Here is a 23,904-nt window from a genome sequence, read left to right as displayed (position 1 = left end):
GAGGACAAATATCTGCTTACTGTAGGTATATAGTTTTTTTTCAAAAACCTTTAAAACCATCGTCCTTGTAATTACAAATCAGTACTGTTCTTCTACAAAAATAAGTAATTTCAGTGAAATTTCATGTTCCTTATAAATGTTGGCTCAAAGACCTGTAAATCTGGCTCCTAATTCCTTTTAGTAGAATATAATACAGGCAAAAATGACAGGCTAATGAACTGCATGTGGTTCAAGCACAGGTTCTTGGTGGGGCCTGTGATGATGCATTAAGAATAATAATAATTAATAAATAATCTGGCATCCTAGGTGAAGAACTTGTGGATTTCCTTCCCCAATCTCTCATCAGTTTGATAAGCACCTGCAACCTAATGAGTGCCAAAAGCCTGCATTCATTTTTTTGATACAAAAAGAAATAATTTGCAATTACTTGAATATTTTATTTTTTTTATAACTGATCCCCAGTCCATATACTGCCTGCTGATTCCAAAATCTGTCAAACTTTTCTTACCTGTAATTAACCCCAGCATTTTAATGAGTAGAAAGAGAAGGAGTAAGGGAAAAATAAATTTAGTTTCTGTATACGTCATGTTGGCTTTGCTGAAAGATACTAGATACGTTAGTTGCCAGTTTTCATGATCATAGAAAGATTTTTGTTAAATTGAAACAAAGTGATTTAAATGTTGTTTAGAAATACAATCTGGTACTTTCATTTTATGGAAAATAGCACAAAACTGATGAATCATGTATATGCTTTCCTATTTTCTTCCAAAGCTACCTATTTGGCTTCTAAACATGTACAACCCTACACTTATCTCCTCATTTTAATATTACATCACTAAACAAGGGAACAAAACCCTGGGCATGTTCAGTTTTGCAAATAAATGGCCCGTGAAGGTGGGGAAAAAAAGTCATTGTCTTAATTTGGGGTGGAGATATAAACCTTCAAAATACTTCTCTAAGATGGATCCTTCTTTGGGTTGCCATTATAAAACATTGAGTGATTTTCTCTTTCTCATAATGTGAGCCTTACTTCACTGTATTTCCTTCATGTTGACCGTCATTGCTTAGATACAAGGTGCACAAACAAGATGTGCAATAAACTAAGGAGCAGACAAAATAGTAATGGATACCATAGTGATAGTCTTTTATAAGAACAGACACCACTAGCTTTCTCCTGGACACAGCTAATAATTCCCTCTATATATCTATTTAATTTCTAGCATGTAGAGTAGATTTGACTACTCAGGCACCATGTTAAAGAAAATTAATATGTAAACAAAGAAACAAGCATCCAAAATATTCTGTGGCTTTTATTTTGAAGGAATGGATAATTTCTTTAAGGGGGTGATGAGTGAGAGAGTAGGTGACCAAATATTCATAATTTGGTAGAGTGGGCAATATAATACCGTATCTAGCATGGAACTTAAGTCCTTGCCCTCATTTTATTTATTTGCTAGGTAAAATAGTTTCTTTGTCAGTAAGCATAAAGTCATTTTGTAGCTTGCTGGATTCTGAATTATGACAGCAGGGTCAAATTTCTTAATGTGCAATATTTTTTCTGTTTAATTCTGTTTTTATAAGACTTGATATGGTGAGCTGTTAAATTTGAATCTGCTACAAGAAATGTACCTAGTCCAGTATTTTTCTGTATTCCTTTTCCTGCTATTGCAGACTCTTACCTTCACAATAATTATTCCAGTGTCCTGCCTAAGTCAATCTGCTGGGTCATCAGAACCCAAACACTGCTCAATTCTTTTGTGGGCAGAGGATAATTACATGTCTTGGTAAACAGTTCGTACCAGAGTTCTGAATTCCACAGTAGATTGGCTGAGCAAAATCCAGATCCTGTCGGGGAACAGAATTACATCAGTGTTCCTTTTAATTTGCCACAAATTTGTAACTCCCCAGTTGAGTAAAAAAGGAAAGTAGATATCAGGTTTTTTTAATCAGTTCCTAGGAGTGACACATTCACCCTTGGAATTTCAACCTAGTATGTCATTCCTACAGAGTCTTTCTGAATATGGCAGTTCTTTTGGTAGCCCTAGCCTGGGGTCAGGAGGCCTTTATTCTTTTTCGAGTGCTTGCTCTTGTTGATTCCATTCTAGTGTGTGTGTGCCCACATGCACAGTTGTTGGAGACTTTTGCCTTAGTGGTATCTGTAGGGCCTGCTGTGGCACCCTGTGGAGTGGTAGTTTCATGCGGCGGTATATCAGGCGCTGCCGGCCCTACGCCCTCTGTTCCTTCTTACTGCCTGTGACAGTTGATTGGCATGCTTGGTATTGCTTAGCAAGAGCATTACTGATTCTTCACTGTTCAGATCGTTCTCCTTTATTATTTAGTCAGTGATTAGTTAGCTGTTAAGTGTTTTAGTAGTAATTTAGTAGTTAGAGTCCCATCTGGGACTTTGTCCTGGAGGGGGGGGGGGCATGCCCCACTCCCCAGACTTTAAGTGCAGCCAGCCGATGCCCATCACGACCCTCACGAGAGTTGTCTGAAGTGCCTGGAAGAGTCCCATCGAAAAGACAAGTGCCAGATCTGCAAAGATTTTCATCCCCGAACTCCAGAAGAGCAGGACATTTGATTTAGGGCCCTCCTCAAGGAGGCTGCTCTGCACCCAGCATCGGAACCCTCTCACTGGGATTCATGCATGGTACTTCAGCATCCGCACACAGTGCACTGCCAGCACTCGCCAATACTGAAGAAGCGGCCTAAGTCGTCTGGTCTGCAGGCACCGTGCAAGGGAGCTTCGGGCAAAGGACATGAGCTAGGCCTCGTGCCCACAATGGAAGCTCTTGAGGGTACCACTGTGGTCAAGCCCCCAAACCCCTAGCCCAGCCACAGACCCACCCCTGAATCTGGGGAGCAGTAGGGAGTCCTGGCCCATCGCAGGGCCATCTGCACCCTGAGGTGGGCCCAGCGGGCAAAGAACATTTAGGCCGACCGGCACTGCAAACACCTGGCCAAGACATCAGATCAAATGACCACGCCGGTGATGGGAACTTCCCAGACCACAGGCATTTTCCCTTCACCACGTTCGAAGACCCTGGTACTGCAACCCCGGTCTCCAGATCTCCGATGCCACGGTCTCGGCTGACAAGACACAGGACTCCAGAGTCACGACACCAATCCCCATATTCTTGGTACTGATGGTCCGCCTGCCAGAGATCACCAAGGCGCCGGTTGCCATCATCTTGCAGGTCGCCTAGGCATCTGTCTCCTCAGATGCAAGACCGTTCCTGGTCGCAGCACCGGTCGCCAGGGCTATGGTACCATTCTTTGGGCAAGGAACCGGCCCTCGCCTTCCCCGTACCAGTTGCCGCTGAGAGTCAGTCGACAGACTCGGGCTTCCACGGCCCTGCCCTGGTTCCCAGAAGGACAGTGGTCTGCGTTGGAGGGACAGTTAGCCCTTTCCCTGTCTGGGGAGAATCCTCTCCCCGCGAGGAGCCCACCAAGGCACCGGCATGGGTTCGGAGGCAATGGCCTGCCCAGTGACAATACTGCAACTTCTGGGGGCTGCCTGTAATGCCGGCACTGAACTCGCATTGTTCCTTCCAGGAAGCATCGCACAAGCTGCTCCCAACACAGCAAGCACCAGCATTGGAGCAAGAGGCCAAATCTGAGATGGTGACCTTGAGGGAGGCCTCAGCAACCGTGGAATGGTCCTCGGTGCAGCAAGGGGATGCCCCCCAACCTTCGGCGGTGCAGTCATCCTCATCCTCCCCGGATGAGGGGGTGGTGGTGCCCTCACAAACTAGTAACACCCCCACCCCTGATGGCTTCAGGGAGCACCAAGCCCTCCTTAAAAGGGGTGGCGGCCAGCCTGAACTTAGAGGTCGAGGAGCTAGCTGAGGAACCTGATGACCTCTTCAGTGTCATTCCCTCCTCTGCCCCAGCCTGGGTTGCATTCACCATGGGGTCCTGAAGATCGCCAAGTCTATGTGGCAGACCCCATCTTCCATTCCTCCCACATCCAAGAAGGCAGAAAAGAAGTACAGTGTCCCCCCGCAAGGGGTTTGAATACCTTTACACGTACCGTCTTGCAGGGATCCTGGTCATGTCTGCCATCAATTAAAGGGCCAGACAGGGCCAGGCGAGTGGCAACCCCAAAACTAAAGATGCCAAGATACTAGGCTTATTTGGCAGAAAGATTTATTCTACAGTGAATCTCCAATTTAGGGTCTCTAACCATCAGGCCCTACTTGGCATGTACAATTTCAACCTGTGGGACTCCGTCGGCAATTTCAAAGAGAGCCCTCCCACAGGATCGGGCGCGAGAGTTCGCCACTCTCATAGATGAAGACATTTAATTACCAGTCTTCTTTCTGAAACCGCATAAGTTGGAGGAGAGGAGCGCAGGCTACATACCGTGGACGTCAGGAGGGCTCTGGCCTTCTACACTGAAAGGAGCAAGCCTTTCCGTGAGACGACACGATTATTTGTCCTTGTGGCCTTAGGCTGAAAGGTCAACCTGTTTCCGTCCAGAGGATTTCCTCCTGGATCATGGCCTGCATTTGCCTTTGCTATAATCAATGAAAGGTGCTGCCCCCGGCGATCGTCACCACCCTCTTGACCAGGGCACAGACCTCTTCGGCAGCCTCTTTGGCCCAAGTGCATATCCAGGACATCTGTAGGCGGCCACCTGGTTGTCAGTCCATACCTTCACATCCCACCATGTGCTTTTGCAGCAGGCCTGGGACAATGCTGGCTTCGGTAGAGCAATACTGCAAGCCTCCAAGCAGTGAACTGTGAGCCCACCTCCATAGATACTGCTTGTGAGTCACTTAGACTGGAATCAACATGAGCAAATGGTTACCTACCTTTCGTAACTGTTCCTCGAGATGTGTTCATAGAATCATAGAATATCAGGGTTGGAAGGGACCTCAGGAGGTCATCTCTTGCAGGTCAACCCCCTGCTCAAAGCAGGACCAATTCCCAACTAAATCATCACAGCCAGGGCTTTGTCAAGTCTGACCTTAAAAACCTCTTAAGGAAGGAGATTCCACCACCTCCCTAGATAACCCATTCCAGTGCTTCACCACCCTCCTGGTGAAAGTTTTTCCTAATATCCAACCTAAACCTCCCACACTGCAATTTGAGACCGTTACTCCTTGTTCTGTCATCTGGTACCACTGAAAACAGTCTAGATCCATCCTCTTTGAAACCCCTGTTCAGGTAGTTGAAAGAAGCTCTCAAATCCCCCCCCCCCCATTCTTCTCTTCTGCAGACTAAACAATCCTAGTTCCTTCAGCCTCTCCTCATAAGTCATGTGCTCCAGCCCCCTAATAATTTTTGTTGACCTCTGCTGGACTCTTCCCAATTTTTCCACATCCTTCTTGTAGTGTGGGGCCCAAAACTGGACACAGTACTCCAGATGAGGCCTCACCAATGTCGAATAGAGGGGAATGATCACATCCCTCAGTCTGCTGGCCATGACCCTACTTATACAGCCCAAAATGCTGTTAGCCTTCTTGGCAAAAAGGGCACATGATCGACTCATATCCAGCTTCTCGTCCACTGTGACTCCTAGGTCCTTTTCTGCAGAACTGCTGCCTAGCCACTCGGTCCCTTCTTTGGAGTCTTTCTGTTTTGTGTTGATACATGTTTTTCCTGGACAAGATGAGGTTTGCAGAATGCCCTAAAGCTGGAAAGAGTCATGTTGGATCTCCTTCTGGTGTGCAGTTCCAGAGATTAGGGCTGTCTGCTGAGAAGCCCCTAACTTTTCAATAAAATGGCTGAGAAACTTACCTTGAACTTATTACTCACTAGTGGTGAACTTAATTCATTAAAATTGCATAGTAGCCTATACCCTACAAAGTTTGTTTAGCTCAACTTTTCTTAGATAAGAAATCTTCATGATATAGTCACTCTTTTAAAAAGCTTTTAAAAATCATTTTACTTGTTTTGACTTTGGGCTAACAATATTGCATAACATGAATTGCTTATCTATAAATAACAATTTTGAAGTTTTTGGATAGTGTATCTTGCTTTTACTTTCAACAGTTCTGTCTTATTTTGTTGGCTTGACTCATTTACGCTAAGCCCACGTGTACATACAAAAGTTGTACAGCTTTAACTATGAGAGTATGCTACAAGTCATACTAATTAGGCGATACAACTCTTCTTGTGCTGTACAGGACAAGGAATAAGCTGTACTGGTCTATAAGCAGTGTGTTGTACTTGTATGACTTTAAATAAAAAGAAATTCACACCCTTAACCAAATGTTATGCCAGTACAAAATTTGTGTGGACCAGGCCTTACTATGTATCACGTAACGGATTCTTGAAAATGGACCTCAGGCATGCCACTTCAGTTTCTTTCTTTGGTTTCTTAGAATGTTTAGCATTGATATAGGGAAGAAATTTCTCTTGCTACACAATTTTTTTTATTGTACCTTTCCTTATGCAGAGCATGTTACTTTTGTGGTGGTTCATGTTAATTTTTTCAGGTAATTGCATAGCTGAAAGAGAAAAAAGTCCCAAATGAATAACTAAATGTGTAGACTTAATTTCAGGCAAATTTATAAACAAACTGAATCATGTTCTTATGTTTATTTTGAGACCAGAGTTCAGGCATTGCACATGCATTTTATTTTTCGATAATGTGATAAATCTTCACATTCTGTACTAAGTCTGATATTTATTTACGTTAAGGCCACCTTGCACTGCTCTGCCAGCATAAAGGGACCTTACACTAATTTAAGACCTCTTTACCATGCTTTGGCAGCGCCAAATGGCCACACATTAAATGAGAATCTGACCCGAGGGATTAATGATCACCTGATCATTCCATTTTCTAGCCTGGTAGCCATTTTGTGGTGGCCTTTCTTCTGTTTTCATATAACTTGTAAACTGTTGAGTGAAAGAAGTTTTCAATCCCAAGAGAATGTTTTATTTGGTGTTAAGGTGGCTGACTGGTTAAGACATTTAATTCAAGTTACCTAGGGATTTGCGGATCATTATTCCTATTTCCGTATAACAGAATCTGAAATCATAACTGGTAATCTGTAGAAAATGTTTAGCCTCTGATTTTTTTTTTCCCTTTGTTTTTTGTGATGAGGTGCTAGGAGAATACTCAGGTGTGCTTGTGCAGAAAAGATTTTGATGAACAAGACAAAGTCGGTTCATTTATTCTCTTCTAGTGGTGTGAGGATAGTTCTGTTATGGGTAACTTTAATTTACTGCTCTTGAGCCAACATCCACAAATTCCTGTGGTCTGTTGTTCCAAAAAAACCCAAACTAATATCACTTCCACTATTTTATAGTGCAGTTTAAATGTGGAAGATGTCCAAGGCTTAAAAGCATGAGTCTGATGCATCACTTAAGGAGACCAAGCTCTGTAGCAGGGGGCCGTACAAGGCCCCATTCCCTGAGGATTGGCACAGAGAGAGATGCACAACACATACTGACCCAGTAGGTTACAGTAATATTCTAGAAAGTAAGGATCTTTGGCTGAAGGTGATGGCTAATCTGGAATGGGCCAACAACTTCTTAAAGGTTGCTGTTAGTGTGTATTTGTATTTGGGTAATAAGCTGTTTTTTTTTTAAAAAAAATGTGAATGGTAAATGTTTTGTCTTTTTAAACTTTACAACCACTTTTTTTCCATAGGCTTTGGATGGCCAGAATATCTACAATGCATGCTGCACTCTGCGTATTGACTTCTCCAAGTTAACAAGCCTTAATGTAAAATACAACAATGACAAAAGCAGAGACTTCACTCGCCTTGACCTTCCTTCTGGCGATGGCCAGCCCTCCCTTGATCCCAACATGGCTGCTGCTTTTGGTAAGGAAACCTCCCTTCTAGATAAATATAACGGGGCAAGTAACACTCTGCTTTTTATGTGTACTGCCCTTTAGGAATTTCCACCCTCATTTTCCAAGGTTCTTAAAGGAGAGTGACTCCAGTGAGTCCAAAGTACTCGATGCCAGTAAAGTGTATATGAAAGTTAAAGAAAAAAAATCTACTCCTGGAAAATAAGTGAACATCTTAAACTGAATTTGCCCAACCAAAAGTTCTTCAGACTTTTAATGCCAAAAGCTTTTGTTTCAAGGTATTCTGGGAACATAATTATTTACTCACCACAGGGCAAAATTTCCTCAGTAGTATTCCAAACTATCAGAAGTTGGTCCAATAAATGATATTACCTCAGCCATCTTGTCTCTCTAATATCCTGGGGCCAGAACAGCTACAACTATACTTCATACATGGTAAATACTGTGCATCAGAAGGTCTAATTACACAATAGTCTACAACCGATACGTTGGTTCCATTAGGCTGCTTGAGAATTTAAATATTTTAGAGAGTCTCATGATTTGTTGGAAAGCTGTGCTTTAAAAAAACAACCCGCCCAAAAACTAAACCACAAAATGTACATTACTAAAGGTCTGGTTCAGACTTTCATCAGATGAAAATTCAGAGATTATTGCCAGATGCTGTAGAGAGTGGTGTGAGAACCCCATGTTAGGTGTATGTGGTATTTTCTGCCCCCAGTAAGATCTTATCCTGATCTCTTAGTTAAAGATTGCCTTGAGAGCATGACGTTTAATATTCCTTCCAGCATTTACCATTAATAGATATTTCTCAATATTTTTGGTATACATATAAATGTGGTGGTGTTCTTTGGAACTTGCTATGTTCTCAGCCTCAACAACTTCTGGTGGCAGTGAGTTCCACCGTTTAACTATGCATTGTGTGGAAAAGTATTTCCTTTTGCTGGTTTTGAATTTGCCATCTTTTAATTTCATTGAATGTTCCCTCAGAAATGAGGTATGGAAGTAAAAATTTCTAAGTAGGTACGGTTTGGGGAAAGGGAGTGTGTGTGTGTGAGTGAAAGACTAGTTTAAATGAAGTATTGGACTATGAGCTGCTATGCTCATTGATCTGCTTTTGTAAAATTTAAAAACTGGAACTGTATTAAGTAGTTCTAACAATTTATTGTGGGTAAAGCTATTAATTGAGGGATACTAAGGATTTAAAGGAAGATTCATTGACCATATTTTGAGACATGTTGTAGCCATATACACTTGTATTCCATGGGGCTGCTTAACAGTTAATGCACTGCAGTTATTGCAACTGAAGAGACCCAAAGTTCCAATATATTGGCTGTGGTGTTGGTATTGTGGCTTTGGCAATTTTATTTAAACAACCTTAATGGTAATGGAAATTATGAAAAAGGCATTTGACTTGCTGAAGACAGTGTAGCCATCTGTGCTATTTTGACAACTATTTCCAGCTCTCTTGGCAACCAGCAGCTACCGCTGACAAGTGAGATTTGTAGCTCTTGGCTGTTGGATGGGTCTTCATTAAGGGCCAAATGCTTCCCTTGTTATGTACAACAATAAAACATATTTCTATAATGTAGTTCAACTGGTCAAAGTGCTACAAATGGGTAAGAAAATCTTATTTTCCTCTAGCACCGTATAACTTTCTGATGTAGTCCAGAGAGATGACGCTCTTTGCTGTTTGGTTGTAGGGGTTTTGTTAGGAAGTATGCACATAATGAAGTTAGCTGTACTTGTTTGGCAGTCACACTGTTTTTAAAGTAAGCAAAAATGAAGCCATTGAATATTTCTCTGTAATAAAATAAGAACTATTTCTGTTTTAAAAACAAAATTATTGTATCATGGAAGCATTGGGCTCTCTGTGCTTAAGATTGTGCCGGTTACAAACCTGGTAAATTGTGTTGACTCGGGCTTAACTAATTTGCCTGAAACTTCAGCGAGAGGGGGAAGAGTGATTGTGGTACAGTAGATTAAGAAAAGACTTGGATATGATGCAGAGTTTACAGTACACATTTGTGTGCTGAGACTGATACAAACACCACCTACCTACTCCACCAGGGCCTGTCTACTTTAACAAATAACCCATAATTCTCCACCAGTGCAGCTACACCAAAAAGTGTGGAACTGCTGGTGTAGATAGAATTCAAGCATCTTTACCACTGTCATCTAACCCTAAGGGTTTAAGATGTCCACAATCACAAGAAGGCTTACAACTGCAGGCAGTAAAAGATTAAAACTATCAGTTTTCTAGCATCTGTCACAGAGACCTTTATTTGAAAAGAATGGTGAGAATTGGATACGTGTGCATATGAAGTGACAGAGGTGAGGTGTTACTGTCTGGAGAAATAGGGGTCCAGATTTTCCAACAGTGGCAGCATGAGTGGAAGTGATAGTACAGACTGGGCTCAAGTGTCTGAGGATAAAATGACATGATAGTGAAGAAGCTGGAACCCTGGGCTTTGTCTTTGTTATAGCAAGTGGAGGCTGCAATGATAAAGAATTCAGATAAAGCAAGCAGCAATGGTGGATAATTATCAGTATGTACGTTGAGCAATTTTAGCCCTTATTTTAGGATTTGGATATTGCAGTTTAAGTAATTATTAAAAACACTGCTATATTTGAAACTATTTGAATGTTAAACATTTTTATAGATCTCATGTTAAAAACTTCTGATGCATTTTGGAATAAATTTGATTTGAAAAAGCTTTTTTTCCCATAAGGCATAATAGATTTTCTGAGAGTTTGCTTAGAATCTGCAGTCAACTAGATAGCAGAGGATTTTGTACATATGCTAGAATTCCTGATCTTCCTATTTTAGCTGTATTCTATTCTTACGTGTCTGTCTGGTATCGGTGTCCAGCATACCGGTCCCATCTGGCAGAATAAAAGCCCTTTGTCATTGCTTCTTCAGTAATGAATGATAATGGAAACTAGAACTGTGAATGAATGATTAGTACCCATATTGCCAAAACTTGTCAGTATAATGCACCAGTGCATGTATTACAAGCATAAAATGTGATGTGATTAATGCTTTGCATTGTTTGTATAAGGGACACTTTGTGACTACAGATAAGAGGGGAGTAGGCTGCCAAAATAATTTGTCAGAGCTTACATGTCTGCTTGTTGTTAATGTGGTAATTCCTACAGTATTGCACTATACCCACTAATATCCATGTTATTTTAGGAAATGTATCTAATGCAATTGATCATATCTGTCTTTGGGACTTAAGTATTTAAAAAATGAACATATGATCATGTTACTTATTTACATAATGTGTAGATAAGTCCCTTCGTTTTCAGTTTAAACTGATTTTTATTGAAAAAAATCTTGGGTTTTACAAAAAGTATTCATTCCCCCCCCAATTTTCACCCTACTTTTGTATAATTCAAATATATAAAAATAACTTGTTTTATTAAGAAAATACAATATGTTGCATGAGAAACATGTATTATGATGATACACTAGTCTGTGTGCATATGCAAAGCTGCCTGTTGAAATAAGGTTATGTATTAGTCTAGAAGATGCACACAACAAACAGGCCTGCACGCAAGTTCGGAAGTGCATGTGCATATGAACATACTGATGAATCTCACGCCCACCACATACATATTTCAAGCTATTAACAGATAACAATTTAAAGATCTGACACTCTAAAATGGAAAGAAAACAAAAATCTGTATCAGAATACATTTCAGAACACAATGAAGGGTGTCAAAGCTTAAAACTAACAAAAACAGGAGAAAAGGATGAAGTTGAGTATATGCAGTGCAAATGGTGTGGCCCCATTATTAAATGTAAATATTTATAGGCTAATAGTTCAAGTCTACAACAGTAAGCTGTTGGTTCAAATGAAAAGTTTTATTTGGGGATTAGAGATGTATTGTTTTCTTAAACTCAAAGGTGGCATTTGTTTTGAGTTCTGTTTTAGTTCTGCATCAAACCACATTGAATTCCATTCATCAAAGCATTAATCTACTGAATACTTCCCCCCTGTGCTTCTGTCCACCAAAATAAACCCTGATATTTACCGAGAAAAATATTAATATTTTTCCACCGTTTTTCACCTGTTTTTCTTGTTGTAGTTGTAGTAATAAACACTGATACATTCCTGGGGTAAATTAAATTAAATAAAAACTGAAAACGAAGGGCCCTATGTGTAGAATACATTTCTCAGAAGTGGTGGACTAAAATGTAATTGAATGTGTAAACAGATTCTTTTATTTGCTTAACATTTCATTTTGAAAGGGAGGGGGGTGTGTGTGTGTGTGTGTGTGTGTGTGTGTGTGTGTACACGTACATACACAACACCAACCTATGTGCTGCTCAGGGTAATTGGGTGAATTTAAAACTAGATTAAAACGAAAGCAGTTAAGAAAGCAATCTTTGTTATAGACAGGGCCCCACATGTTTCTTGATTCCCAGTTTGTAGCCTTCATCATTTCAAAGAGAAGCTTTGCAGGTGGGGATTTGAGCACTTGGGAAAGCATGGGAGGCAGTTTGTGATTGTAGAATAAAGCGCATTTGCTAGATATTTCTTCTAAACTTATTAGCCATGAGATAGTTAACACTAACATTTAAACTGACATTGAGGTTTCAGAGTTAAGCCATTGAGATCAATGAGGCTGTTCATGTCCCTCTGGTATATTGTTTCAGGCCGTATCAGTTTGTTCAATTAATGTTTCCCCCTGAAAATTTCTAGAATACAGTTCCATTTTGTAAGTAAAGGATGGGTGGCATATTGAAAACTAAAAATTTGGGACATGTACAATTAATTCAATTGAATAGCAGAGCAGGTGACTGTACTCTGTTGTGTTGATTTTATTTCCTAATTTGTTCTTTGTTTCCTTAAGTCTTCCCAAAATGTGATTTCAAGTGGTCATATGTGAGGGCAATGGCTGAGATCCTTTCCTGGAAGAGTCTACTTTTGAATGTATCCAGATTGTTCCCATAAGTGTTTAATCAGTATCTTAAGGGCTGTCTATGCAAACATTTTGTTCCTGGCAAGGTGGGGTGTGACTCTACCCCATACTAGCCTGCTGTAGACTAATTGACCGTGTGAACCCTGCTGATACATTTAAACAGTTAATGCATGTTGATCTAGTCCTCTTTTCAAAGAGGACATTAACAGGGTCCACGAGAACACTTAGTCTGCAGCAAGGTAGTGCAAGTTAGATTTACGCCCCAGCTTGCCATAAACTATAAACGTTCACATAGACATACCCTTAGAAGTTAGAAATGAAAAAGATCCAATAAAATATCTAGTCCATCTATTTGCATTCACATTTGTTTTGTGAGGTTTTCTAATCCTTGTATGTTTCACGATTGGGCATTCATTGTTTTCCTTGGGGACAGCATTCTATTTTTTAATATTTTGCTGTGAGGGATTTTTCCCATGTTCATCTTAAATCTTACCTTTTAATTTTATTTGGTTATTTCTAGTTATATCCCTTTTGTTAATATACATTCCTTTCCTTCCTAAGTGTTTACACCCTTCACAAATAAGGGAACAATTACCACATTTCTTATCTTTCTCCATTCTCAAATAGATGTCTGAGGCTGTACATATTAACATCCTCATAGTAGTCTTCAATTTATCCGAGTATGTGAGGACATTGATGGTGGCATCTATCAGATGTGCTTATGGAGAATAGGATAGCATTTTGACACAGTCAGAGGAAGGAGCCAGCTCCTGGCAAATCTTGTTGATACCTGGTATCACATAGGATTCAAAATCCCCTGTCTGCAGCCTCACTCTGCAAAAGCTCTCAAGTTAGCTGTGGCTCAGACTTCTCTTCTTACCCTTATTCCTTCTCTCCTCCAGTTGAATTCTTAGACAGGAGGAGAAACTTTTGATGTGCTACAGTGTCAGAACTGAGCTGGACACTGCTCTACCAGTCTGCTTTTTGCTGCTGTAGCTTGCCAGCAGAGTAACCTTTGTCCCAGCCTAATTTAGGAAGAGACATCAAGGCTGATGCAGAGAAAATGATCTAAAATAAATTCTAAATTTTAAAGGTAACTAAAGAAACTCCAACTAGAGATTTAACCCAAATGTAAGGGTATTGAATGGGGGTTTGGTGTGGGACGGTACAATCCATCCACTACTTACTTTTGTTTCATTGTGCTAGCATTTTCTCTCTATTCTTTTGATATTTAGTGTTCCCAACATCTGCAGGTTTTTATTGCAGACCAAACAGTATAAATTCTGATTGTATCTTTTAACCTTGTAAATATTTTTTTTCAAACATCAGCTTTGGTTGTTGAACCTGAGTTCTGTAAAATACAGTAAAACCTTTGGAAGAGTGTTATTCTGAAATGTCAGTGATATGAAATGTGTCTCTACTGATAATTTTTCTATTTGCTAAATGTGTTGGAATAGATTTTAATTAGATGTGTCTGAATTCTAGGCACCCCAGGAATAATCTCTTCACCATATGCCGGGGCTGCTGGATTTGCCCCAGCCATTGGCTTTCATCAAGCTGCAGGTAAGTCTTTTATTTTTTGTTTGGTAAATTTGAAGACTGCCTTAAATTGTTGAAATCCAGCTAATTAAACAGAATGATAATGCAGCAATATCAAGATCTAGAAGTATTCATAAAAAGCAGTCAGTCTACCTCTGTTTGCATAGCATACTACCCAAAATATTACTATTTAAATAGAATTACGTGTACTATTGGTTGTCGTGATTAAGGCTACGTTTTTATTCACGGAGGTCGCAGAAATCACAGAATTCGTGACTTCCAGCGACCACCGTGAATTCAGCCTTGTCGGCAGGGAGCTGTGGGGCTCCAGGTGGGCAGGGCCATAGCTCCCAGTGGGGGGGCCCCCAGAGCTGCCCAAGTCTGCAGCTCCCAGCCGCCTTGGGCAGTGCCCCCCCCCCCCCCCCGCAGCTCCTGGCCACCGTGGGGAGGGTCATCGCGGCTCCACGTCAGGGGACCCTGGAGCTCCGAGCCCTCACAGGGGTGGGGGGGGGGAGGGCGATGTAGATGTGGCGGGACTCACCCCTGCGGCGCCTCCTGCTGGTTGTCTCAGGGAATTAGCTCTTCCAGCTTCCGGAGCACCGTCTTCACGCACCGGTGTCCCACTTGCCATTGGGCCTGAGTCCCTCCTGACTCCCCCCGCTGCCCTTTCAGGCTGGGCTGCTGCTCCTTGGCAATACCCCCACAGTCTCAGGGTCTCCCCCCTCTGGGAAACCCCAACCCTCTAACCCCCATCTTGCCTCAGTCTGGGCTACTGCCAGTCATCACCAAGCCCCTGCTCCCTGGGACAGACTGCAATGTAAAAGCCACTCATCATAGGCGAGGGGGTTCGGACCTGCTGCCTTCCTCTGCCACCCAGTACCTCCATGGACCTAGGACCAGGCTCTGCAGCCTGGGGAGTTGCCAGCCTGGAGCTCCCCTGCTCCTCTGGCCTTTCCCCAGCCCTGCCTCACTCCAGTATCTTTTGGACTCAGACAGCTAGGTCCATCTCCCTCCTCAGCTAGAGGGAGACTCTTCCAGCTGCTGGCTCACTGGCCCCAGCCCTCTTATAAGGGCCCTCCATTAAGCCAGCCTTGGCCTGAATGGGGCATGGCCCCAGCTGAGGCTGCTTTCCTCAATCAGCCTAGCTTTTCCTTCCCTGCCACAGCCCTCTCCCCGGGCTGTGTTAAGCCTTTTAAGGCAGGAGCAGGTGACCACCCCGCTACAGGCCCCCAGAGCTGGGAGCAGCCCCCACAGCTGCCCAACCTCTGCAAGCTGTGTGGGGACCCTGCCGCTGGGCTCCCCATTTTGTGGGATATTTTTAGTAAAAGTCAGGGACAGGTCAGAGGCTTCCATGAATTTATCTTTATTGTCCTTGATCTATCCCTGACTTTTTCTAAAAATATCAGTGACAAAACCTTAACCTTAGTCATGATCTACACTCCGTCATTTGTGCTCTGGCTTCGAATTCTACTAAGAAATTACAAATAGTAAAAAGGGCTATTTGAAAGTGACAAAACTAGAAGTCTGATTGTAAAAATGATAGATTACTATGGCTTTTTTGCTTAACTTTTTGATATAGTTAGATATACATGCTAACTACTTTATTACTCAATATCTCCTTGCAATGTCACTGTCACTTTATTTTAACGGAGTGGGTTTGTATTTTGGAGTGATCATCATGAGAAGTGAAACACCCAAAAGCCTACAATTAAAAAGCAAGCTCCAGTAGCACTCATTCAGCTCCCAAAATAGCTTACCTGCCCATGCATGTCCCACTAACCCCCAGCCGAGAGTGGGGTGGGTGGGTGGGTGTGGTTTTTGCTAGGCACAGTTGTATGACAGAAGGGAACTGAGCCAAGAAAATGTGGGTGGATTAAAATATGCCTATGGAGCCTTTTATTATTGGATGTTGAATTTATTTTTAAATAAATCAAGGTTACATAATTTGAGTGGTTTTTTTAGTCTTCTGAAATAGTTTTTCCACTTCCTTTGGCCCATAAGTTGAGTATCGTTTTTCAGGTCTTTCAGTCCCATCTCTTCCTGGAGCACTTGGTCCTCTCGCAATCACCACCTCTGCAATGACTGGACGGATGGCTATTCCTGGAGTTGCTGGTGTTCCAGGAAATTCTGTTTTGCTTGTCAGCAACCTCAATCCTGATGTAAGTTTGAATGGGTGGAATCAAACAATGCAAGTAGCTGGTAGTTTGATACTGGCATAGAATATATGTTAAAATATTTGTCCTAAAATCTAAATTGGAAATTAGACAAAGGAGGATAACAAATATCTTTTTACTTTGTTTACGTCAGAAATGGCACTGCAGCCACATCACTTGCTTTAAGTAATTTGCAATATTGGCAAAGATTAAAACCATATGCTAGCTTCATAGAATCTCAGAAGAACATGGACATCCTCATTAGAAACAAATATAACATGGGGGTATAACAATGGACATACTAATTGGAAGAAGCATCTATTGAGAGTCTGCAGCTCTTGCAGTCAGTAGACCTCTGCAGTGAAGAGAATGCACATCTTACATAATCAAATACACTGAAACACAAAGCAAAGGCAGGCATCTGTTGAATAATTGTAAAACAGGTGTGGTCTCTGTAGGGAATGAGGATCCTCCTTGTGCCACTCTCACCCTTACAGAGGGCAGAGTATTCTCCACAAAGAAGAGATGGGTGAGAACAGGTAGTTAAGGATGAGATAGGGTGACCATGAGTATCCTTCTAAACTCTTGTGGGTTCTTTTCAAGCTTTCCCATTTTTCCTGTTGGGGGGGGGGGGGGAATCACAGGTGGTTTAGAATCCAAAAGTAACATACAGGCTTGTGAGTGTCCTTTGACATACTGACATTTCCAGAAACCACTTTTTTTAAACCAATTGATAAACGTGAACATGTAGATTTGTCGTGTATTTTTAAATATACCTACCTTGTGATTTGTTTTATAAATTTGCAGTAAAATTATCAGACCAAAATATTATATAGCTATAGGATTTCAGTATTTGTTTTAGCTGATGGTGGCATAGGTAGAGTTTCTTACTAACTTATCCCTGTTCTTTGGAAACTTAGCATAAATATAAAAAGTGTAAAATATGTATTAAAAAGAGGTCAGCTCTTATTTACAAGTTTCTTCATTGAGTCTGTTTTGATATACTGTACAGTTAGTCTGTGAACAAATAAATGTATCATAGAAATGTAAAATAGCTGCTTGCTATTTCATACAGTTCTTTCAGGTTCACCTAACTCATCGTATCTCCAGAATTCTCTGATGGCTGTCACTGAAATAGAAGCACTCTTCTTCATGTTACCAATATTTAAAAATCTTTATTTGCAAAATTCTGATTGTACACATGCCTTTTAAATACCTGAAATTACACAATGCTACAAATGTGACAAAGCAAAGAAAAAACAGTACTGTATATATTCTCTTCATAATCTCCAGATAGTTACTTTGTCTTCGTGCAAAGCATTGGGAAACACAGATTGTGAACAATGTTGCAGTAGTTTAAAAAAAGTCTCAGTTTGATTTTTTTGTGTGCTGCATTGTATCCAGAACAATTTATACACAAGCCTTGTGGGCTGGCCACAAATACTGGCTTCAAAGTGGATAATCTGATTTTTTCCAAGAATAAGTCTGTTCAACAAGGCCAAACAAAATTCCTCCTACCAGGATTTCCACAGAGGAGCTTGCAGAGCTCTTTGAGTAGGGAAAGGGCAAGGTTATGAAAATGAGCTTTCTTTTCTCACACATTTAAACCTTCTGCATGGTTAGTCCTACACTAATCCTCCTTGCATTGGAAACCACAGAAGTTAATACATCCATTGTACACAACCCCACTGAGTGGGAACAGGGAAGAAAGGAGATAGAAAGATAACCTAAGACCTAACTTTTTAAAACAAATGTTGGGTACTGATTACTGTAGTAGAAGGCTGGGAGTGCCTCTTGCTGCTGACAACCAAAGATGACGACTCTCTCATTCCTAAGTGAACATATACTGCTAAACCATATGCACATGTGAAACATAGATCAAAGCTATTTGTAGCACTGCTGTTTTGTTCACTACTCATTGCAATTCTAAAAAGGCAATGCCAAGAACTTTGAATGCATGCTACAGTGTAAGCTAAACAGATAATGCCAACCCTTTAGAAAAGGTCATTTAAAACTCAGAACGCTGGACATGTGCTACATGGAGAGTACCCCCGTTGGTGACTTTGTTACAAGGGTACCATTTGTGCTTCAATAGTTACTCTGTTTGGGACAAATTCTTCTCATAGCTGCATGCATACGATTCAACTTCATCCCCTTCCTGCATGTAGCTCCTAGCTATGCTGTTGAGCCTGCAGCAGGAGCTCCAGCAACAGAAGCAACTCCTGCATGATGCCTGAATTTAGGATGCTCACCTTGCCCTCTCACACTACATATGTATTTATTTTTTACTCACAAATGGCAAGCCGGCATAGCTGAACTTGGAGCTTGCTTCATGAAATTTTTAAGGAAAAGGGCTTCATTTCCTATGGTGGTCTGTTATTACTGTTCATAGGTTCTTTCGAAGTGGGTTTTTTTACCTACAAAAGCTTATGCCCTAATAAATCTGTTAGTTTTTAAGGTGCCACCGGACTCCTTGTTGTTTTTATGTTCCTCTAGATTCTGATTCAACAAACCACCCCTGTTCATAAAACACTGAAGCATGTGCTTTACATTAAAGCATAAGCTTGAGTGCTTTAGTGATTGAGAACTTGTTTGAAAACAAGAATTGGTTCATGCAGATTATTTTCATTTAGCAGCTACTTACACTGAGTTTAAAGTAATTGACTGCTCTCTAGCAGGGGTTCTCAAACTTCACTGCACCATGACCCTCTTCTGACAACAAAAATTACAAGACCACCCCAGGAAGGGAGGAATGAAGCCTGAGCCCACCCAAGCCCTGATGCCCCAAGCCAGGGGGCCAAAACTGAACCCCAAGGGCTTCCACCTGGGGAGGGGACCTGTAATCTGAAGCCCAAGCCTGAGTCCTGCCACACAGGGCTGAAGCCCTTGGGCTTTGGCCTCAAGCAGTGGGGCTTGGGCTTTCGGCCTGGGCCCTAGCAAGTCTGACACCAGCCCTGGCAACCCCATTAAAAAGGGGTCGCGCCCCACTTTGGGGACACGACCTACAGTTTGAGACCCGCTGCTCTGTAGTAGGCAAGTTCATACTATTGCAAAAGATGAAGAATGGAGCATATAGGGTTGTGAACTATTGCAAATTTTATATTTGTCTGTTGAAAACATTTTGCGTGTTAAAACGCATTATGCTGCATCCATTGGGGTAAGCGGATGAAATTATTGGGGAAAATATGAAAAGAATGTCTTTTTAAAAAACAAACAACCCAAGCATGATGTTTTTACCAGTTTGCAGTAGTACTTGGTAACCAAAATAGTTGGCTATAATTACTTACGGCATGGATTCCTTTTATATATTCAAATGATGTTAAAATTTGTTTTGTTTTGTCTTGTCATTTATACAGGCTATCACACCTCATGGGCTCTTTATCCTATTTGGTAAGCTTTTTATTGCCTCTGCTACTACAGAACATTATTTGAAATGTACTGTGAGAAATCACAGGATCAGCATTGTTGTTCATCAGATGAACTGATATGATGCCTTAGTGGATTCTGAGTATGTGATCCCTTTCATGTTTGCCTCCCCTTCCTTTGTGTCACCAGAGTTGGGTGGGAAGACGACATCAGAAGAAATAAAGTGAGGGCTTTGTCGATACACAGATTCTTTGTTCATGTTTTGTTGGTATCTTGAATGATCCTTTCTTTTTTGTCAAATTTAGCAGTTACACTAACATCATAGACAGTTATTTTTAACCCTGGGTGTGGTGTTCTGTCCCCTCCAGTGGCACCGAAACCACTTAGAGATTAATGAGCCTGCTACAGCTTTAGCTAAGGGTCATGTGTCTTTTAGCTCATTCAGTGGAGGCTCAAGCATTTAGCTCTAGAGGTCCTGGGTTCGATCTTGCCCGCGGATGATCCGGGGTCTTTCGGTGTTAAATTAGCACTGAAAGAGATGCCACATTTATTCACAATTCCTCACTTCTTCAGAAGAATGCAGACAGAGACATAACCTTGAAAGCTCTTCATACAAAGATCCTTGCCCAGCTGTTTTAAATAGATTGATTATTCTCCATTTTTGCTGATGAACTTCAGTGATATAAACTTGACACTTGAGTGTTTTGCACTATAGATAATCAGATGCTCCAGACAAGTTAATACATTGAAAGTACCTTTTTTGGATTTCCACAGGTGTCTATGGTGATGTACATCGAGTAAAGATCATGTTTAACAAAAAAGAAAATGCTTTGGTTCAGATGGCAGATGCAACCCAGGCTCAACTAGGTACTGATAACCAGATTTTCATTGGCATGTTTGTTGTACCGATATCTGCAGTTTCCATTACAGCAGTTAACAAAATTAACAGCTGATTTGGAGTTTCAGAAGAGCTCTAGGTGTCTGCCACTCCACAATTGGCTATTCAGAATTACTGTTCAATTACTGCCTTAAACATGCTAAATGGCTACAGATCATAACTTTTTTCAATAAAATGTTCCGTTACTTCAGGCACTTCTGACATAACTTAAAAAAAAAACCAAACAAACCAAAACAGTAGTGTAACCCACTAGCAAAACCCAGCCTCTCATCAGTACAAAAATTAGTTTAAAACTAATTTGTTTGCTCAGGATTTTGCCAAAGCAATAAGAATGCAGAGTTATCTACAGTATAGCTTAATAATAGGATGAGTATATTTGAATTTCTGTTGACAATAGTGAGTTGTAGACATTAGTAATTTTAGTGCATGCACTGTCTCAATGACTGGCACAGGAATATCAAAATACCTAATTCAACATGTTACTAAGCTTTTTGTTCTAAAGTAAGAAGTGAGTCTCTTTTGTAATACTCAGAGGAAAAGCTACTTTGGTGTGATACTAGGAATACTGTGCCAAACTAAGTTAAAGATTTTGAAAGTATTTTTTCTTTATTTTAAATATTCAAATGTTCAATCAAAAATAAAACTGAAAAATTGGATTAGAAAAATCTTTGTATTATCATTAAATTAAGATTTGAGGTTGTATTACATCCATTAGGGTTATCTTTAGAATGTTTTGCTTTATTTAATGTAGTTAGTAGTTGCTGTTATACTTGAGAATCTGATGTCCAGCTATAAATGGCACCATTGGATAAGCTTGAAATTTTAGTCATTCAAACGGTGTGGGGATTTTTTGTTAGTCTGTTTTCCTGTTCAGATATTACTGTCAACACTTATGTTCTAGCCATGAGCCACTTAAATGGGCAGAGACTTTATGGAAAGGTGCTCCGTGCAACTCTTTCAAAGCATCAAACTGTTCAGCTTCCTCGTGAGGGACAAGAGGACCAAGGTCTGACTAAGGACTATAGCAATAGCCCTTTACATCGCTTTAAGAAGCCTGGATCTAAAAACTTCCTAAATATCTTCCCTCCATCTGCTACTCTGCATCTCTCCAACATTCCGTAAGTATCCAAATATGCACAACTCTTTTTGAAAAGGAACTTGTCTGTTAAAAAATGAGGGTTTTTTAATTTTTTTTATTTTTTTAAAACATCTGTAGCTTGACACAGGTCTGAATATTTTCCTTTGCCTTTTTCTGTTTGCTAAGGTTTAGTGATTCTGTTCCCTGTGTTCGGAAACCATAAGAATGGGTTGCAGTGTCTGTATTGCTTTTTAACCAAAGAATTTTCAGTGCATTCATTTCCAAATATAGCTTTAACAGTGACAAAGTCCTGTGACAGTTAGTTACTTCTGTAACTCCTGAAAGGGACAAATTCAGTTTTAAGAAGATCGAGTCCTTATAGTGCACTCAGCAATAACTACGTGGCTGCAACCTGTTTTTCTCTGTTAGTCTGCTGTACAGATATTTTTTGCATATCCAACATTGTAGATCTGTGCTGAAGGCAAAGTTCTTGAAGACCTGTTACTAGACTTTGCTAAATAACAACATACAATAGTCATATTATACAATGAACATTATTTCTATGTAATGACTTTGCATGTAGGAATGGTGAATACACATATGATTGTTTTAAGCCACTGTTTCTTTTTCTTTTTCCTCTCTACCATTTTAAAGGGCATCTGACAAAATTTAGACTGAACAATAGGAGATGGAATCCAAACTAGCTTATTATCTTTCTGGAGAATTAGTAACCTCTAATATTGCAGCATTGTGCTAGAACATCAGAATCAGAAAGTGAGCAAGAAAAAGAAAAACTGAGCTAGTTAATACCATCAATTCTTAGACAAGCTTCCTTAACACTGCAACTGTGGTTGTACATAACATTACCTTAAAGGAACATTGTTTCGGAAAGGGAGGTGGGTGGAGGGACACCTTACCAAAGCTATATTCAAAGGACCACATTTTAAATAAAACATACTTTGAAAAGTAAAAATGTCCAAATCAGCTTAATTTATAATTCTAAAATAGATTTTTCTTAGATTAGAAATCAGAGTTCTGAATGAATTCCATGCAGTTGCATTTGTGAACAATGCAGGGGGAAAGCCTGAGTGTTGTCTTGGGAATCTGTAGAACACTGAAATGTTAAGTCACAATATAAAAGTCTTGACACATGGGGCCAGACTTTGTACTGACTTAAATTGATCAAAGCAAAATTTGGACCTTGGACTGTCAAACTTTTCATAGGAAGCCTGAAATGGAAGTTCAAAAGAACAGAGAGAGTATAAAATCTATAACAGGATTATAATTAATTGAAACATTTTTTTTGTTTTAGACCTTCAGTTACTGTTGATGACCTGAAGAACCTTTTTGCAGATACTGGATGTACTGTGAAAGCCTTCAAATTCTTCCAGTAAGTTGTCAGAGCAGATTAGAGCGTTTAATAATTTTATTATAGAAACTTTAATTCTGAAGGATAGTGAACTGTTTTTATGTATAGAAACTGTGTATGTGAAGAAATTTTATGGACAAAGATATAACTACCTTTGCAGGGAGTTTTAGCAAACTGTTAAATCATAGAAGATTAGGGTTGGAAGAGACCTCAGGAATGTTCAACCCTCGGCTCAAAGCAGGACCATCCCCAGGTAAACCATCCCAGCCAGGGCTTTGTTAAACCATGGATCCTAACACTGTACAGTACTGACAGAAAATGAAGTATAATATAGTATCCAATTAGTATTACACGGGACTCTTTTATGACAGGATGTAGATGCACAAATTGAAATTTAGACAGAGCACTAGAAATAACTCCCCTGTTCATTTTAAAGAACTATGGGGTCTAAAATCTCATCTGAAAGGTATCAGTTGCAGCAGTACAGTGTCCTGTAGCACTATTTTGGAGCATCGATTGAATATCGATTCATAGGCAAGAATCCTTTCAAATGGCCAACACTTAAACTCTCCTTAGAGGCCTTCCAGCCATAAATATTTATCCTTTTTAGCTTTTGATATGCAACAGGATCCTGGAACGAAGTGGGACCACAGCAGGCCATCTGCTTGAAGATTTATATAGTTCTGTCTGCTTCTATTTTTGTTTTAGTAGGTACATCTCTTGTTCTGATTCTTTTATTATACAGAAGTCTCAGCGGATAATACAGTGGCTGAAAAACACTATCAGTTTTTTGGGAGGTGT

General features: G+C 40.5%; 1 protein-coding gene across 6 annotated transcripts in view; it reads left to right on the top strand.

Moving 5' to 3' along the window:
• Nucleotides 1–23,904, top strand: part of PTBP3 (polypyrimidine tract binding protein 3) — a 160,292-nt gene that overhangs the window by 130,505 nt on the left and 5,883 nt on the right. For all 6 annotated transcript variants that reach the window (XM_039543057.1, XM_039543059.1, XM_039543058.1 and 3 more), the window contains 7 exons: nucleotides 7,607–7,781; nucleotides 14,186–14,263; nucleotides 16,259–16,398; nucleotides 19,749–19,782; nucleotides 20,533–20,625; nucleotides 21,558–21,774; nucleotides 23,047–23,124. In XM_039543057.1, the coding sequence (XP_039398991.1) occupies nucleotides 7,607–7,781; nucleotides 14,186–14,263; nucleotides 16,259–16,398; nucleotides 19,749–19,782; nucleotides 20,533–20,625; nucleotides 21,558–21,774; nucleotides 23,047–23,124 (815 nt within the window). The remainder of the gene's footprint in view (nucleotides 1–7,606; nucleotides 7,782–14,185; nucleotides 14,264–16,258; nucleotides 16,399–19,748; nucleotides 19,783–20,532; nucleotides 20,626–21,557; nucleotides 21,775–23,046; nucleotides 23,125–23,904) is intronic.

Source organism: Mauremys reevesii, linkage group 6 (genome assembly GCF_016161935.1).
Source record: "Mauremys reevesii isolate NIE-2019 linkage group 6, ASM1616193v1, whole genome shotgun sequence".
NCBI lineage: Eukaryota > Metazoa > Chordata > Testudines > Geoemydidae > Mauremys > Mauremys reevesii.
This window is presented reverse-complemented; position numbering and strand designations above follow the sequence as displayed.